The sequence below is a fragment of the Malania oleifera genome, chromosome 7 (genome assembly GCF_029873635.1).
Source record: "Malania oleifera isolate guangnan ecotype guangnan chromosome 7, ASM2987363v1, whole genome shotgun sequence".
In the NCBI taxonomy this organism is placed as follows: Eukaryota; Viridiplantae; Streptophyta; class Magnoliopsida; order Santalales; family Ximeniaceae; genus Malania; species Malania oleifera.
In genome coordinates this window covers 31,096,720-31,114,957 of record NC_080423.1, presented here as the reverse complement: position 1 = coordinate 31,114,957, position 18,238 = coordinate 31,096,720, and the positions used below count along the sequence as shown (strand labels likewise).

General features: G+C 35.8%; 1 protein-coding gene across 1 annotated transcript; it reads right to left on the bottom strand.

Annotated features, from left to right (window-relative positions):
* Window positions 1–12,814: 12,814 nt before the first annotated feature.
* Window positions 12,815–17,286, bottom strand: LOC131159722 (isoeugenol synthase 1-like). The gene is made up of 5 exons (XM_058114858.1): window positions 16,859–17,286; window positions 16,473–16,607; window positions 16,081–16,309; window positions 14,606–14,809; window positions 12,815–13,111 (listed from the first exon to the last, which is right to left on the bottom strand). Exons 1-5 carry the CDS (start codon window positions 17,072–17,074, stop codon window positions 12,912–12,914), a joined length of 984 nt encoding a protein of 327 aa, XP_057970841.1. The 5' UTR covers window positions 17,075–17,286; the 3' UTR covers window positions 12,815–12,911.
* Window positions 17,287–18,238: the final 952 nt, after the last annotated feature.

The following is an 18,238-nucleotide window of genomic DNA, read 5'->3' as shown; positions in this document are numbered from 1 at the left end:
TTTATTGGGCATCTCCTATTTTTCCTGGATTTAAAAAAAAAAATTAAACGATTTTTCTTCAATTTTTAAAGTAAAAAATAGACTTTTAAATAAATAAATAAATAAATAATACGGATCAGTCAACTAGTTGGCTTGGACCGGTCAAACAGTTGGATCAATTTTAGTAACCCTCTACAGGGCAAGTGACACACACAGCAACCAGCGGAAATATCTTATGGCCATGAAAAGCAATGACATCTCCTCCATTTCTATTTCTTTTATTTGGTTAGAAACGTTTGTGGTTTCAAAACTTATTGGGAGAAGGATAAATGGATGGGATCATTATCCTAATAAATTAGTTAAGTGTCTAAAAGATACTGAGCATCATCGTGCTCGAAAATAATATATATATATATATATATATATATATATATATATATATATATATATTTATATATTGGGAGGGAAAGGTTAAGCCTTCTTGTTGTATTTCTACACTTCGATGGTAATTGCCTCTTATTGGATTGCTTGTGCATACAAGTTTAGTATCAAACCACATAACTCATTTTCTGCATTTACCGCTAACCAATAATGTTATGGTGGTCTCTCGATTTACCTTGAAATAATGGAATACAACCCTTTTTAAGACATCCGCTCTCAAATCAAGCAAAATCAGCTTTACCCATCTTTAAGGAGAAAATATTCAAGGGATATTTTCCTTCATGTTGTCTATGTATTAATTTTCTAGATGGAAAATATTGTGAGTCCCACTTCTCACATGTCAACAATTGCTAATAAGTAGGGGACCATTGCTATAAATTTGTTATCTAGGAAATGACAAACACTTAGAAAGAACGATTCCTCCATACAGGATTTAAAACCTGCCAATTGTAAATGCTACGTCAGTACTTGGATCATATAAGTGAAAGGGGTTATTAGGTGTCGGTGCCAATTACGTGGGTCCAAATGTCAATTTAATAGCTTGTGATTGTTGCATTTTAAATTCTATAATCTTATGTTTGGAAGAAGCCTTAAATTTATATCTGTACGGATTTAGATACGATGTAATATAAAGTTATATTGAATTTTGTCTAAATTCATCAAAATTCAAAGTAAGGCCTGAAATTCATGCTCCCAAATAGAGTATAAGAAGAACTGTTCCTCTCAAGTATTTTTCTTAGAAACCAAGCACACACACATGGAAGGGATAGGTTCCATGCATTATTTTTTGAATTTTAGTGGGATATATTTCAGCACCATTCAATTGTCATGTTACATACACATTCAAACCTATGAGAAGCTAGCAAGACCAGAAATGCCAATAATAACCTGATAACCTGGAGAAACCATCCACAATCCACAAAACGCCCGTAACAACCTGCTAATCCCAGAAAACTCCTGACTTCCTGAACATTTTCTGACCTTTCCCAACTCACCACTGCCTCTATTATACTCGGATCAACTGATACTCCTACTTCTAAGATCACATAACTGAGAAAAGTAACCTGCCTTAACCAGAACTCACATTTCTTGAATTTTGCATATAATTTTCTTTCCCTTAATACCTGCAACACCAGTCTCAAATAATACTCTTGGTCCTCAAAACTTCTTGAATAGACCAATATATCATCAATAAACACCACCACAAACTGATCTAAGTATTGATGGAATACCCAATTCATCAAATCCATGAACACCGCTGGTGCATTAGTCAACACATATGGCATCACTAAAAACTCATAATGCCCATATCTAGTACGAAATGCGGTCTTCGAAATATCTTCTACTTTAACTTTCACCTAATGGTAGCCTAACCACATATCAATTTTGGAGTAAACCTGCGTCCCCTGGAGCTGATCAAATAAATCATCGATCCTTGGGAGAGGATATTTATTCTTGACTGTCAGTTTGTTTATCTCCCTATAATCGATGCATATTCTCATGGTTCCATTTTTCTTTTTCACAAAAAAAACTGGCGCACCCCAAGGCGACACACTGGGCCTGATGAAACCTTTATCCAGCAATTCCTGTAGCTGATCTTTCAGTTCTTTCAACTCGACTAGAGCCATACAGTACGATGCTTTAGATACTGGTGCAAATCCCGGCAACAAGTCTATAGTGAACTCAATCTCATGATCTAATGGCAAACTAGGAAATTCTTCTGGAAATACATCTGGGAATTCCCTCACTACTGGTATGTTAGATTGTCCCAATTCTTCTTTTGACAATTCTTTTATGTATGCGACATATTCTTGGAAAACACTATGTAACAATCTCCTCACCTAAATAGCCGACACTAGCAGTGGCAAGGCACGCACGCGTGAACCCATGAATCTAAATTCTGACTCGCCCTAGGGTCTAAAAATTACTTCTTTCTGATGGCAATCAATACTAGCATGATAAATAGCTAACCAATCCATACCTAGTATCACATCAAATCCATGCATATCCAGGAGCACAAGATCGGCTAAAAGCACTCTCTCATGAATACTTACTGGAAAATTTCGAAGTACCCTCCTGCATCTAACCACAAATCCCATCGGCGTACCCATAAACAATTCTATATCTAATGGTTGTGTCTCTATTCTAGTTATCTTCACATATCCCGCCGATATAAAAGAGTGTATGGCACTTGTATCAAATAAAACAATCATTTTATATCATAAAGCAGTATGAGTACCTGTGACCACGTCTCTAGCCATCTCAGCGTCTCCCGGTGTCAACGCGTAGACCCTCGCCAACGCAGTGTTCCTTTACTGACCACCGTGGGGCACCTGATATCTACCTCGAAATGGTCTGGGAGCTTGTGCATAATTTGACGGCATCTGACACCATCGAGCCATATGACTAGGCCTCCCACATCGATAACAAATATTTTCCCCCAGTTGGCACTCACCACGATGTCTTCGTCCGCATCTAGGACAAATGACAGGAAGTTGTCTGCCCTGAAATCCCCTATGCTCTACCATCTACCTCTGGCCTCCGCCAAATCTATCTCCTCTCCAAGGGCCTCGGCTGGGACCTTCCTGAAAACTCGAGGGCGCAGTCCTCTTCCTCTGACTCTGTGTCTCCATATCTCTAGATAGACTCTCCTCTGCTATAGTGGTCCTGTCAACCAATTATGAAAAATCCTGGATCCTCAGTACCGCCACGTGTCTATAAATGTCTCGCCTTAGGTTCCTCTCGAACATTTTGGCCTTCTTCACTTCATCGGGGATAATATATGGGCAGAAACGCGAGAGCTCGATAAATCTCGCCACATACTGCTAGACAATCAATAATCCCTGGGACAGGCTCAGAAACTCCTGTACTCCAGCCTCTCTAACTGAGGCAGGATAATATCTATCGAAGAACACATCCTTGAAACGAGCCCAAGTCATCAGCACTGGTATAGCCCTCTGCTCCTCCAACAACCTATTGGCCGCCCACCATCTCTCGGCCTCCCCCGCCAGCCTATACGTAGCATATAAAACTCTCTGCTCATCGGTGTAATGAAGTATTGTCAGAATCTTCTCTACCTCCTGTACCCAATTCTCCGCAATTGTAGGATCAGTCGCTCTAGAAAAAGCTGGCGGATTCATCTTCATAAGTTTCTCTGTGGTACATCCCTGAGCTGAAGATGGACCTCCCTGCTCTCTAGAGGTCCTTACAATCTCAACCATAACTTGTTGAGCCATACTGCGTCACACAACATCTGAATCCCCGCCTGCTCGCTGGAAGGACCAGCACCATCATCCCCACTAGCGTGAGCGCTATTGCCTCCTGGGTCCATCCTGCAAACACATAGAACACCATTTTTAGAATTCTATTTCCCTACAGACCCAACTTATTCAACTAAAACTCCAAATTCTCTATTAACCATCCCTCATGATCCTAACCCCAAAATCCACTCCTGCAATCCAAACACATAACTTGTTGACAGTTTACTATGATTTTCCTAAAATCGTCACCCCAAGAAAAACACAGAAGCTACCATGAAATCTTGTATCCAGATCACAAAATAAAACCTCAAATCTTTCTCCTAAATTCTGGTATTGTTTCCTACTGCACTTTAAAGTCTACAAATCCTAACAACCTAGGCTTTGATACCAAACTGTAACGACCTCTTTATTTATTTATTTATTTCTTATATATACTATTTATATTTATATATTAACTGTTTTGATACCCCTTGCTATGGAACTCAAGCCTCGGAAGGCACTGGGGTGAATCTAAATATAAAATCATACCTATGCAGCAAAAACGTAATCCATATATCCATACACATCATAAAATACTAGAAATCCGTATTTCTATACCATAACTATATAATACATCTCTCTTCAAAATACCTGTCCCAAAGTACAAAACCCTACACAAACTTACCCTCTAAACCAGGGTAATCAATATACTCTCTATCCGCGAGCCTGATCTGCTGGTCCAGCTAGCTCACCTAAAAAATGTTAAAGTTATAGGGTGAGTCGACGTTCAGTGAGTGGAAATATGTTATTACTAGTGTGTGGCAAAGAAGTTAAGAATACTTTTTAAATAACAACTGAACTGTAATACAATAATAAATCTATGAAGCATATATTTCTTTTCACAATTTAAAATATAACTGTATCATCTATGTTTTTTACTTTTCATACTGCTAATATCATATTATACTCATCATTTATTGTAAAGCTGTATACATATACATAACTGTGTTTTATCCCTGGAACTCTGTATGTTATGATTTAACCCCTCATATGACAGGGTTGTGTGGCCCGTAAGCGGGACTTAATCTAGTCAGCCCTCCAGATAAGTCAATATACTCTACACTACCTCAGTTCGGCCAAACTGCATCCACTCCTAGGCTCGGGACTAGGTGCTACATCGTCAAACCGACCCCCTCCACCCAGTGAACTGGGGAGCTGCAAACTCTTCGAGCATGGTCAACGGTACCAACATACTATTTGAGATATGTGGTTGCACTCTATCTGTATAGAGCAATGGTACCGTGCTCTACATTCTTTATGTGTATCTGTCTGTATTCTTTCCTCATGGATCTGATACTATATATATACATATATACTCTTTTACTGTTTTCATCATATTTCCAAAATTATCATAACGCTATCTTTCTGTACTAGAAATACTATAATCTTTGTATACTGTATCTGTAGCATCTTGATGCTATCTCTATATATCTATCTATATACTCTATATGTTATGGTAATAAGAAACATGGTAAACTATAAATACTGTATATACTATTCTGAATAAAGCTATAATATACTGACTTGAGTAAAACTGTAGTATATTATTCTGGGTGAAAATTTGTCATGTAGTGATCTGTATTAAACAATAACATACTGATCTAAATAAAACTGTAATATACTGTTTATATCTGTGTATTTTGTATAGTATGATATACTGTAGAAACTGTATATGTTCTTCATCAATTAATTATCTACTCACGCCACACAAGCATTTAAAACACATATTTTGTAAAACCGGATAATAAGCTGGTATATACATATATAAAAATCTATGATAACATTATAAAACTCCTAGCATAGCATATTTCCCTTACCTTAACTCTGAAAAGCCCCTACTAAATTCTGGCCCTATACCCGTAGAGTTCTCCACTCAACACCCTAAAAATCAAATCCCCTAGAACAAAACATCAGTATTTCTTCATGTATTGTAATTCTTATAACTGGAGGAAAGGAAAATACTGAATAAAATGTCTTACCCTGAGATTGGGATGAAATCCAAACCAAATCCACCAACAATTAGCTCCAGCAGACTTGCAGAGAACTTTTCCAGGAGCGTCGTGGTGGCTTCAAATCATTGATTTGGTGTAAAATGGACCTTGAATCGAAGAGAGAAGGAGAAAGGGACGAAAAGAGAGAGAGAAGGGGGTTTCTTGCGCCAACTTTCATCAAAAATGCGGTTTTTCACTATTTATAGAGCCAGATTCATTGGCGAGACACGTCACCTCGTCGACGAGTTCTTCAATAATTTCGTCGACGAAATTCCTCTCTCGTCGACGAATTTTAGTGTGTTCCAAAAACACTTCTTAGATCTTCTTGTCGACGAGTCGTAGCTTCATTGACGAGGTCCCCTTATGCACTCATCGACGAATTCCTGTGTTTGTCAACGAGGCCTTATATAAGAATTCCAGGTTATTATCTCCAAAGTACAAAATCGTCAACGAAACCTACTGCCTCCTTCTATTTGTATTTCCATTTCCTTCTCTCTTATTATTTAAATATCATTATTTTTCGGGTTGTTACACATAGAGAGAGAGAGAAAGAGAGAGTGACACTGAGATTTAACAAGGGTCGGCTATACTCGCCTACGTCCTCACCTTGGGCAAACCCTAAAGGATTTCACTAAACCTACTCACTTAACCGGGTGGAGCAGAAATTGTTACACACTCCTTCAAGTAGGATGGAACCCTCCTCTCTAAGCGATACTCTACGCTTAGTATGGTTCACAATACAAACCATAAACCACTCCTTACAGGGTAGAGTCCTCCTCTTCAAGTGATGTACCCTCACTTGGCCACGGTTCACAACCCGAACCGCAAAGGGCTTGCTTTCAAAAAAAAAAATCGTACATTAAACAATGCTTCTTACAAGCTTACTTTTACAAGTTTGAAACTAGATGCACTCTCAAATGATTTATAAAATAAAGCTCAATAGAGTTAGGGTTTTCTCTAAAAATATTTTTCAACTAAAGGCTGAGATTATGGAACATGTTTTTCCTTCAATATTGACCTTTTATAAAATCAAATACAAGAAGCTTTTCAAGCAAAAATATATGAATGAATATATTGCTCAAAGCTCTCTTGATTTACTTAAAGATTTTCTCCACAAACAATATTCAAGATGAAGTGTATAGGAGAATTTTATCTTTGAAAATAATACTCAAAATAAAGAAAAGGCTCTTCAAACTAGATATATGAACTTGAATATAAGCTCAAGCCTTTTCAAGAACCCTTAAAAAGTTTTCTCCAAGAAAGTGTTTCCAAGATGAAACTTAGAGAAATAATAATTTAATCATTGAAATCTCAAGAACAAGAAGCTTCTCAAGTAAGATATATAACTTGAATAAATGCTCAAAACCTACTTGTATAACCCCCAAGATTTTCCCAAAATAGATTTTTCAAAAGAAAGAATATGGGAAAATGAATTTGATCTTTGAAATGGAGAAGAGAAGGTAGGATGAAATCAAAGAATGATCAAATAATCTTTCAATATAATTCTCTAACATTTCAAAAGAGGTTTGGCCAAGTATATATAGGCATTTTGGAAATATGGTTGTTAGGTGACCGTTGGGCATTAAAATAATAATATAATTTGAATTTTTATGACCATTTGAAGCTCAAATTGGGCTGAACCAGAGAGGTTCGGTTGATTGGGCCATAGACCGGTCGACCGCCCAAAGGCAATTTCCAATTTCGCGAGCTTCGGTCTGCCGAGCACCAAGATATGGTATGCTGGATCATAAGGCCGATCAACTGAGCCAACTAAGCCTTCAAGGGGCCGGTCGACTAGGACATCTTAAATTACAATTTTGGCCTTATGATTGGCTAGTCAACTAGGCCAAATAGACTTAAGAGAGGCCGATTGACTAGGCCCTTATAAAACTGCACTTATACACACACTAGTCGATCGGGCTTTAATAGTTAGTCGACGGGGCCTTAACAAAAAATGAGTTTTGGCCCTTTGTTTGATTTTAAAATTATTTTAAACCTTTGGTAGAAGTTAATCTTTAAGTATAAAAAAGTTTTCTTATCTTTAGGGTTCTTAAGGTCAATCTAGGTCAGTTTTGAACTTCAATATAAATCATATAAGTATGCATGCACAAATAAAAACCTAATTACTATTACAACTTAAAATAGTAAAGTCTTCAAGCTCTGCTCCCCTAATGTTCATGGAATAGGCCATGGAATATGATCTTTTAGGTGTTTTTCGAGGCTTCCATATTGTAACATCGTTTGTGCTTGTAGAAAGGTAAAAATGCTCATTTACTTAGCATACAGATGAGATGTTGTGGTTTGTCATAATCAAAATAGGGATCGGACTCAAAAAGTTAACATTTTTTTCCTAGGTGTGGTTAAGTTTGCCTACTTACTACCGATTAGTTGGTATTTAGATAATCCTAATATGACATCTCGAAACCCTCCAAGTGGCCCCCGGGTTGTCACGTGTTCCAATCACCTATATCTGATACCATAATTAACAAGCACACAGCAGAACACAAATAAATATCCTCAAGTAAATACCAGAGTTCTATATAGTAACCCAAAAACAAACACTACAACATCCAGATATCTATACATATATCAGTATCTCACAATACCCCAAAAAGAAACCAGCAAAAACAGTCCCAGCATAGGCCTTCAAACCCGGTCTCCAGAAGAACTCGAAAAATTGTTAATCTACTAGGGTGAGACACTTCTCCGTAAGGGTGGAATAAATTATAACAGTGTGTAACAAATGAGTTTTAATATTTACATATCAAAATAAACTGCTTCTTGTATAATATCAATAACAATTGAAAAAAAAAAAATGTACCATTAATAACATCCCTGACATCTAATATCATACACGCATCCAATATGCACAAGTACATAATTTTTATGCAGGCGAAAATCCCCAAGGATAGGAAAAATTACCCGCCCATACAAGTAGCTTCCCTCTGCTTTGGTACTAAAAACTACCTAACAGACCACTCACCTTACTCAGTAAGCCCTCAGGTGAAGTATTATCTCGCCACCAGTATACACATTTTTATTATTTTAAAGACGAAGGTTTCCAAGGATCGGGATGTCTACCCGCCCATACAAGTAGCATCCATTTGCACTGATACCAAGAAACTACCTAGTAGAGCACTCGCTTTTCTCAGCAACCCCCCGGTGGTATGTTTACCTTACCGCATGCACACACATGCATTCACAATATGTTATACCATTATTTTTATGTTATAATTAAATTCACATGCGCACAACACATCCACACAGGAATCATGCATCTCATGCTTCATTTTCCAATGTCTTCAGTACGTGGCCCACACAGAGCAACTGCGTACATGTCAGCATGTGGCCCACATAGGCACCAACATACTTCTTATCTACACGTGGCCCACACAAGCACCACTACCCACATAGGGTACATAACATGACCCACACAGGTGCCATTATCCACACAGGATATAATGTGGCTCACACAGGTACCACTACCCACACAGGGTACATAACATGGCCCATATAGGTGCCATTATCCACACAGGATATAACGTGGCCCACACAGGCACCACTATTCACTAGTATCCAATCCCCATGACCTACCCGTCATACATCAGTAGAACAAGCTCCTCGACCTACCAATGTCCTATCCCATATATATGACAATATGACAACCTCCTCAACCTGCCAACGTCATATCATGATTTATATCTAAGCAATATAACAACCTTCTCATGCCAACATTATATTGAGATGCATACGAATAACCACACCAGTTAGTTCACACAGATGCATCAATGCATTTCCACATAGGAATCCAAAAGATCAATACATTTCCTACACAGTATTCCAACAGTTCAATACATTTCCACACAGGAGTCAAACATAACAATTCATTCATCATGTCATAATCATTCCAAACATTCCCACATGCAAACCCAAATGCCACAACAATTTATATTCAATTTATTAGGAAAAATTATTCTCATGTCACACGAATTTAATATCATATGCAATTATCCCAAATATAAATCTTAAACAAATATCATAATTTTTCCAGTAATCAGGCTATTCTGAAAATTATATAGATAAATAATAAATTTCATATGCTCGTAAATAACTGGTTCACCTTAATAAAACACTGATATAATTTTATTCTCCCTTACCTGATTCCCTGAATCACGCTTGCAGGGCTCTCAAAATTATCCTCGCGGTGCTCACCCGAACCCTGATTCAATCAAATCGACCCCAATAAAATATTATTTTAACATTTCATAATTTACAATAATTAATTTCTAAATAACCTATTTATCCTAATTTTGGAGCTATTTCCACAACAACCCCACGAGAAATTCGTTCCGTTAGATTTGTAGAGATTCATCCCTAGATTCTCATTGTGGTGTCTGATCAGCCATTTGGCTTAAAATTTAGAAAAAATTGAGACAATAATGAGAATTTAGCTTACCCCAGGAGATATGCCCACATTACTCTTACGACAAATCCACTTCGATAGATATGTCGGTGGCGGAGAATGGAGTTCGGTGGTATTCTCAAATTTCCAATTGGACGAGAATCCGCCGCTAAATTGTAGAAAGAAGAGGAGTAGAGAGCATGAGAGAATATATATATATATATATATATATATATATCCACAATCGTCAAATTTCTTAATTTAATTAATTTTGTTAATAATAATTAATAAATAATAATAATTTTTTTTTAATTAATTTTTTTAAAATTATTATTATTATTATTATTATTTTTGGGTCGTTACACCTAAGATCCAAGGAACCAGAGTCTCTAGTCTACAATCTAAAGTCATGTTCGGCAGTTTCGTTTTGTGAGGGGAAGGTATTAGGCACCCCTTCACACTCATACTTTCGAATAGTACCATGATAAGCACGAATTGTTCATACATTAATCAATATGATCTTTGAATCTTCATTAAGTCAGGTTATATTTTCTTTACATATTGTTCCACCTCACAACCATCAGGAAACCTGTTAGTATCGAGGCTTCCCATGCCTAAAGAACCTCATAAAGAACAACAACATGATCTTCAGAGATCCAAATCATCAGTTCAACAAAATTTTCGAATTAATTAAAGTTTTAAGATTTTCAAATCAAAGTCATCGGAAGTAAGTCATATTACAGCATAACACTCATATACATTATTAAGTGCATGCATACATTCTCATTAACACAATGTTCAAAGTGAACAATCATGCTATGATCATTCCTATTGACTTTTGACCTAAATGAATAGCTTGTAATTCATATATTGATCGCATTATGCAAAACAGGGAATTGAGGGACCCACGGTGCTTAGGGGTTTACGTTTCTCAAGCTCTCATATTCAAATTCAAATAAGAAATCTACTCAAAACCCAAAACCCTTAGGAAACCCTAAAAAGAGAATGGGAACACCTCTAGAAATTTTTGGTATTTTTTAGGATTTTTTGACATTTTTTAGGATTTTTTTAACAATTTATAAAGACAAAAAACCATGAAAAACACAAGGAAAATTAAATAGAATAAACTTAGAAAGACCACAAATTGACCCTAAAGCTCTCTTAAACTATCAGCTAGAATTTTATAGAACAAAAACTTAAATAAACATTTCCGCCAAATATTGTAAAAAAATAAAAAGTAAATAATTTTTTTTTAAAAAAATTTAAAATGAAAGAGGACTTTTTTATTGGGCATCTCCTATTTTTCCTGGATTTAAAAAAAAAAATTAACTATTTTTCTTCAATTATTAAAGTGAAAAATAAACTTTTAAATAAATAAATAAATAAATAATACGGACCAGTCAACTAGTCGGCTTGGACCGGTCAAACAGTTGGATCAATTTTAGTAACCCTCTACAGGGCAAGTGACACACATAGCAACCAGCGGAAATATCTTATGGCCATGAAAAGCAATGGCATCTCCTCCATTTCTATTTCTTTTATTTGGTTAGAAACGTTTGTGGTTTCAAAACTTATTGGGAGAAGGATAAATGGATGGGATCATTATCCTAATAAATTAGTTAAGTGTCTAAAAGATACCGAGCATCATCGTGCTCGAAAATAATATATATATATATATATATATATATATATTGGGAGGGAAAGGTTAAGCCTTCTTGTTGTATTTCTACACTTCGATGGTAATTGCCTCTTATTGGATTGCTTGTGCATACAAGTTTAGTATCAAACCACATAACTCATTTTCTGCATTTACTGCTAACCAATTGGTCTCTCAATTTACTTTACAATAATGGAATACAACCCTTTTTAAGACATCCGCTCTCAAATCAAGCAGAATCAGCTTTACCCATCTTTAAGGAGAAAATATTCAAGGGACATTTTCCTTCATGTTGTCTATGTATCAATTTTCTAGATGGAAAGTATTGTGAGTCCCACTTCTCACATGTCAAAAATTGCTAATAAGTAGGGGGCCATTGCTATAAATTTGTTATCTAAGAAATGACAAACACTTAGAAAGAGATTTAAAACCTACCAATTGTAAATGCTACGTCAGTACTTGGATCATATAAGTGAAAGGGGTTATTAGGTGTCGGTGCCAATTACGTGGGCCCAAATGTCAATTTAATAGCTTGCGATTTTTGCATTTTAAATTCTATAATCTTATGTTTGGAAGGTGCCTTAAATTTAGATTTGTGCGGATTTAGATACGATGTAATATAAAGTTATATTGAATTTTGTCTAAATTCATCAAAATTCAAAGTAAGACCTGAAATTCATGTTTCCAAATAGAGTATAAGAAGAACGGTTCCTCTCAAGTATTTTTCTTAGAAACCAAGCACACACACAAGGAAGGGACAGGTTCCATGCATAATTTTTCGAATTTTAGTGGGATATATTTCAGCACCATTCAATTGCCATGTTACATACACATTCAAACCTATGAGAAGCTAGCAAGACCAGAAAATGAGCAAAACAAACGCCTGCAAGCTACTCTATTGTTTATATTTCTCCTTTACTGTGCTGGTTTCTGGTCTACTGCTTTGACTAATTACCCGAATAAATAAATAAACTCTGCATGTACTAACCCTGAGGGAGCCAAAAAGGATAAAAGAACAGTAGAAAGAAAGGGCAAAATGCACATATAGGATTTAAGATCTGTTTTCATAAACCATAAGGAGTTTAATTATTTGAGTTGAATGTATATATAACAAAATTAAGCCGGACATACAGAAGTAGAGATCAAGCAAAAGCAGCTAACTTGGGCTTGGGAGGATTAACAAGGCAAATGTCAAGGAGAGCGTCAACAGAAGTGTAGTTGTAGTCAGGATACAGCTTGGAGGCCTCCAGGTCATCTTCTGTGAGTTGGAAGCTCATCTGATCCCCTTTTATGAATATGTTGTGCAGTATGGCCACTGGTATGTTGTCTGGGAAGGGCAGACCTGCATTTTACAGATTCTAATTAATTGGGTAGACAGATAGATGAGGCAAAGTAGGAAATAGAAAAGTGATCTTGAGAAGCACTCTCAAGATTCGAAGGAAGAAGAGCAAGGAGACATTAAAGGGGCGACGAGATGCTATGATGCGAAAAAAAAATTGAGAAAGAAGAAAGGGAAAGTAAAAATTTCAAAGAAAACTGAAAAAGAGTACCACACTCAAATCACATTTCAATACCAATCACATAAAAACAAGTGGTCCACATGCAATCAACAGCCTGAGAATAGGAAATAACACCATGACTGTAACAAGTATAACATTTACATTAATCGAAGCAACCCACTTATAAAGATTCTTTTATATGATATGATATCTAAACAAAATCCTAAAAAAGTCATCAATCAAGTCTAGCTAAGTTGATTTGAGGAGGAAAGTAAAAAAAGCAATAGCCCAAATACAGCAAATTAAACCAATAAAAATAATTTAGCCATTTGAAACCCCTCTTAATTTGTTTTATAATGTAAAAGTCTCATTCGGAGTTCTCAGACCTAATCGAGCGTGGAGAGAAGCACTGTGGACCACATACAGATGGGACAAGTGTGATACAGAAATCTAATGTACTATATTCTTCATGAGTTCCAAACACTAGCAGGGCTGGCACATTTAAAATATGTCCTTCATTCATAAAAATATATGGTCTCCCTCCTTTCCATTATATGTGTTCCCTTAGTTTTTTTTTTTTTTTTGGATTACGCACCGAGTATCCATGTTTCCGTTTTACGGTCCACGTGACTAATCCTGCACCTGTTGAAGTTGACCTCACAACTCCAAAGGAAGGGTGAATTCAGGAGTTCAGGTGCGGAAACGAATCCGGGAGGGTTTGAACACCTGACCTAGTAAGAGGCACTCCTGCAGTCCGCACTACCACCTGAACCACATCCTGGAGGTTGTGTTCTCTTGTTCTTGCAGTTATTATTGTTGTTTTTTTTTCCTTTGTCGCTGTTTCTAGTTGGTTGGGGTCTTCCCTTCCCCTAGACTGCTTACCATACACAAAAGATTGTATTATTTGGCTCAAAATAAAATAAGATAATAATAGGAGTTTATCATTATTATTTGAATTTGATATGATAGTATTCAAAATCTTTTAAATAGTTACCTAGTCCACGTAATAAGTGAACCCCTCTCTCTCTCTAACCCTTTACACTTAAACAATTAATAACAATTACGTAACCCCAAGATTCGAATCGATGCAAAAGTCTTGAGTTTGTTGACAAAGTTCTTGAATTGTTGTTCAACTATTTTCGAATCATAATATCCGTGTTATTTTTAAAAACGGATACTAAGTTAGGGACTAGTTAATTAAACCTAAAGTAAAGGATTATCTTTTGCTGATAATTAGGAAAGAACAAAATAATAAAAAACAGTAGTAGTCTCCAGTAGGTAGGTAGTGAAGTGTATGGTTGTCTCGGTGGGTGGGGATGAGTTAAAAGCATTCTTACTCTCGGTGAGGTTGACGATTTCTTGCTCGGGAACGTGCTTCCGCTTGAGAGTCCTTCCCGTCTTCTTCTCCCAGGAAGAAACCAAATCCAGCTGGGAGACGATGTTGCCGGGCGGCCTGTAGATGATGACGCGGTTGGCAACCCTTGGATCCGTCGCCGCTTTCACCGTGTACGCTGCTACATCTTCCTCAAAATTCAACACCGCTGCCATTGCGCAAATATCAAATATATATATATATATATATATATATATATATAAAGACAACATGCATGCATAGTTTATGCTTTTGAAAATTTATAATTAGGGAAAGGAATTTGTATAGGTTTAGATAAAATATAATATAAAGTTGTATTGAAATTTATTTAAATTTAAATTTATGATTTAAAATTCATACGAGCTACATTTACTTGTGGAAATTTTTTTTTATTTTTATTAAAATTTTTAAATAATTATAAGAAAAAGTTAGTTAATTTATTTTATTTTTATAATAATATAAATTATTTGCATGTAGAAGTAGTTTTAATTTTTATTTTTATTCTAATTTTTAAAATAATTTTTATTATTCTTAAAAAAAATTTAACTCTCATTTTGCACATGGAGAATTGAATTCAAATCTAATTATGACTTTAATTTGTATAGAATTTTTTTGTAATTTCACACAAACTCAAATTCAAGCCCTAAAATTCACAATTCCAAATATTACCTTGTACAATTTTTGAAAAATTAAAAACAAGTTGCTTTTTTTTGTAATTATTTTTTGTAGTCATAAATAAAAATAAAAATTATTTTACACATTCAAACAAAATCTTTAATCAATAAATTTTTATACAAATAGTAAAAAATTAAAAAAAAAAAACTAAAATTTTATAATTTTTTAGAAAAATAAAAAATAGAAAATAGAAAATAGAAATTTTTTCCCAAATGACAAAAAGTCAATCCTTTTGAAAAGTATAAAGATCTCAAAAATCAAATGTTAGACAAGATATTTGAATTCCGGTATTGACTTTAAAAAAAAAAAATTTAAGTCATCCTTGAATTCTGGTTCTTTAACATACAATGATAAGGCTTAAAAGAAATTAGTGAAGGAATTAATGATAACCAAGAATGAATAAAAAAGTTTTAACTAAAACCCAATTCCTAAATCAATTGATTAATGTAAACTCAAACAAAGATCTTTACACTTCTTTTTTTTTAATGAAATTTCATTTAATATATGTTTTAATATGCATAAATAATACTTATTTTCTTAGTGCCAAATAAAATAATAATAATTATTCCTGCAAAAAACATTGACCTTCTCTCTGTAATATGTGTGCGCGTGTATATATAATATTAGGAAAATTAATTTTTTTTATAATAAAAAATGCCCTTGGTAAATAGAAAATAATATTTTCTGAAAACGAAAGAAAAAATTTATTAACCTTTAAAACGGAGGAAGGAAAGAGAGAGGAGGAAAAGAACAGAGCTTGCATACCTTTGGCTTCTCCGCTTCCGTAGAGAGTGACTTCGTCAAGAGTTTCATGGGGACGGAGCAGGTAGTCAATGAAGTAGGCAGCGAAGGAATTTGCAGAGACATAGGTGAAAGGGATGCCAGCAGCCTCCGTCGCCCTGCGTACCTTCCTCTTGTTTTCAAGCAACGCCTCGAAGGGCGGCAGCCCGCTTACCCTGTCCACTTCGTTCCCGAATTCCGATGGAACAAACCTCTGCTCATCCCACCATTATTATTGTTCCCAAAAAAAAAAAAAAAAAAAAAAACCCTTTAGAGTTAAGCAGAATTTTCTAAAATTTTATTTAAAAAAGAAAACAGAGAGAGAGAGAGAGAGAGAGAGAGAGAGAGAGAGAGGAGATTTTACATATAAAAATCACCTTAATGTTGCCGGCGTCTTTCATGGCCCTAATGATTTTGAGTTGCTCCAGATGCTGAGGAACTGCAAGAGTGGAAATCACCACATCCACCTCTTTCACTGCCGAAACTAGCTTTTCATGATCGTCCAACTCTCCCTGTCTCACCAATAACATGGTTTCCCACATATATGAGTTATATATAATATACTTCAGTCAAAAATATACATGTATGTATGCGAAATAATATACATATATTTATTGATTTATTTGTAAGAAAAATTTGCACTCTACCAATCAGACCATATTTGGAGCCAATAAATTAATGACACGGGCATGGAGATCAATAGCCAAACTCGAAAAGCCTATTAAAATCCTTATTAAGTAAATAGTCATGTATGCGTACGTACTTGGAAGACGGTTACTCCAAGAGCTTCGAATTCCTGAAGAAGGCTGAGCTTGGACTTGGAGGCATCAGAGGTGGGTTTGATGGGGCGGACGAAGGCGTAGGTAGGATGCCCCAAGGAAACGCTGGCGCGCACCATGTACTTACCCAGGTACCCAGTTGCTCCAAACACCAGTATCTTGCTGCTCTTGATCTGTTCCCCCACTACAGGCGGCGCCATCTCTGTCCACTGCCTACTGCCTATCGACCCCTCGATCAGTGATCGATGATCTCCCCCAAATTTTCTCTTGCTTGCTGTGGGCTGCGGTTTCCTTCTTGGTCGCCTGGCCTGGATGGATGGATTGATGGATCTAACCCCCTTTTGTAGAAAGAACGGACGGATATTGACTGCAACAGTGGTGTCATGCTGACCGAAGATAATTTAAAAATTAAAAAAAATGCTTATAAATAAGTGCACCCATAAGCCTACAGTCCAAAAGTTTGTCCTCATATTCCACTCCTTGCTTTTAGATTTTGCCGGTAGATCAAATTGAAATTATTTAAGTAATAATTAAGGTTAGTGGTTCAAAATTGCCCCACCAGTGGTTCACTGTATTACATACTTGGCGTTGTTGGCCTGAGTTGTCTTTAGAATCAATTACTGAGAGTCTTGATTATTCAAGGATCATCTTTTATTTTAGTCATAACATTTGTATATCCAAAAATATGTAGGTAGTGTAGTGGTCACTATCCTCAACTAGATTACCATTAAAATAAATGCACAAGATTGTCGACTTTTGAGTTCAATCCTGATTCTGATGCTAACAAAGTACATGTATCTTATGTGTGTACTAAGTGTTTGAACATATTTATATCTTGGCACGTACATAAGACAGAGGGAAGATGGAAGCCAAAACGAAACTTAAAGCCATACAATCTGGTGTATTCCATGGAAGACATAAGAGCAAAAAAGAATGAAGATATTTGATTATTTCATTTGTAATTGCATTTTTAGTTTTGATTTGTAAAAATGCATTTCATACATGGTGTGATTGAAAACTCATAATGACCATAGACCAACCATAGGAAATCAAATAAAGACCATAAAAAGACCTTAAGGGATTAAATCTTTAATCAAAAACTATTTTCATAAAAGTTAAAATCATATAAAGTTTTTAAAATTATCCTAAAAAATGGGGCTAAAATTCATTTTTGCAAAGGCCTCGGTCGACCGACCTTCTCAAGCTTTAATTGCTTCGGCCGACCGATTACCTCGGCCGACCGACCTTCTTTATACCCAAAATCTTCAGTCAATCAGCCTTTGGTTTTTAGCCAGTTTCTAAAGGTCAGCCGACTGGCCATCTTAGAATAAAATAACATCAGCCGACCGACCCAATGAATCGGC

Excerpts from the sequence above, each read along its gene's own strand:
- LOC131159722 (XM_058114858.1), bottom strand. The coding sequence starts at position 17,074 with ATGGCGCCGCCTGTAGTGGGGGAACAGATCAAGAGCAGCAAGATACTG. Across the intron at positions 14,810-16,080 it reads CGGAAGCGGAGAAGCCAAAG|CGGTGTTGAATTTTGAGGAA; the intron begins GTATGCAAGCTC and ends GCGCAATGGCAG. Across the intron at positions 13,112-14,605 it reads AATCGTCAACCTCACCGAGA|GTCTGCCCTTCCCAGACAAC; the intron begins GTAAGAATGCTT and ends TGTAAAATGCAG.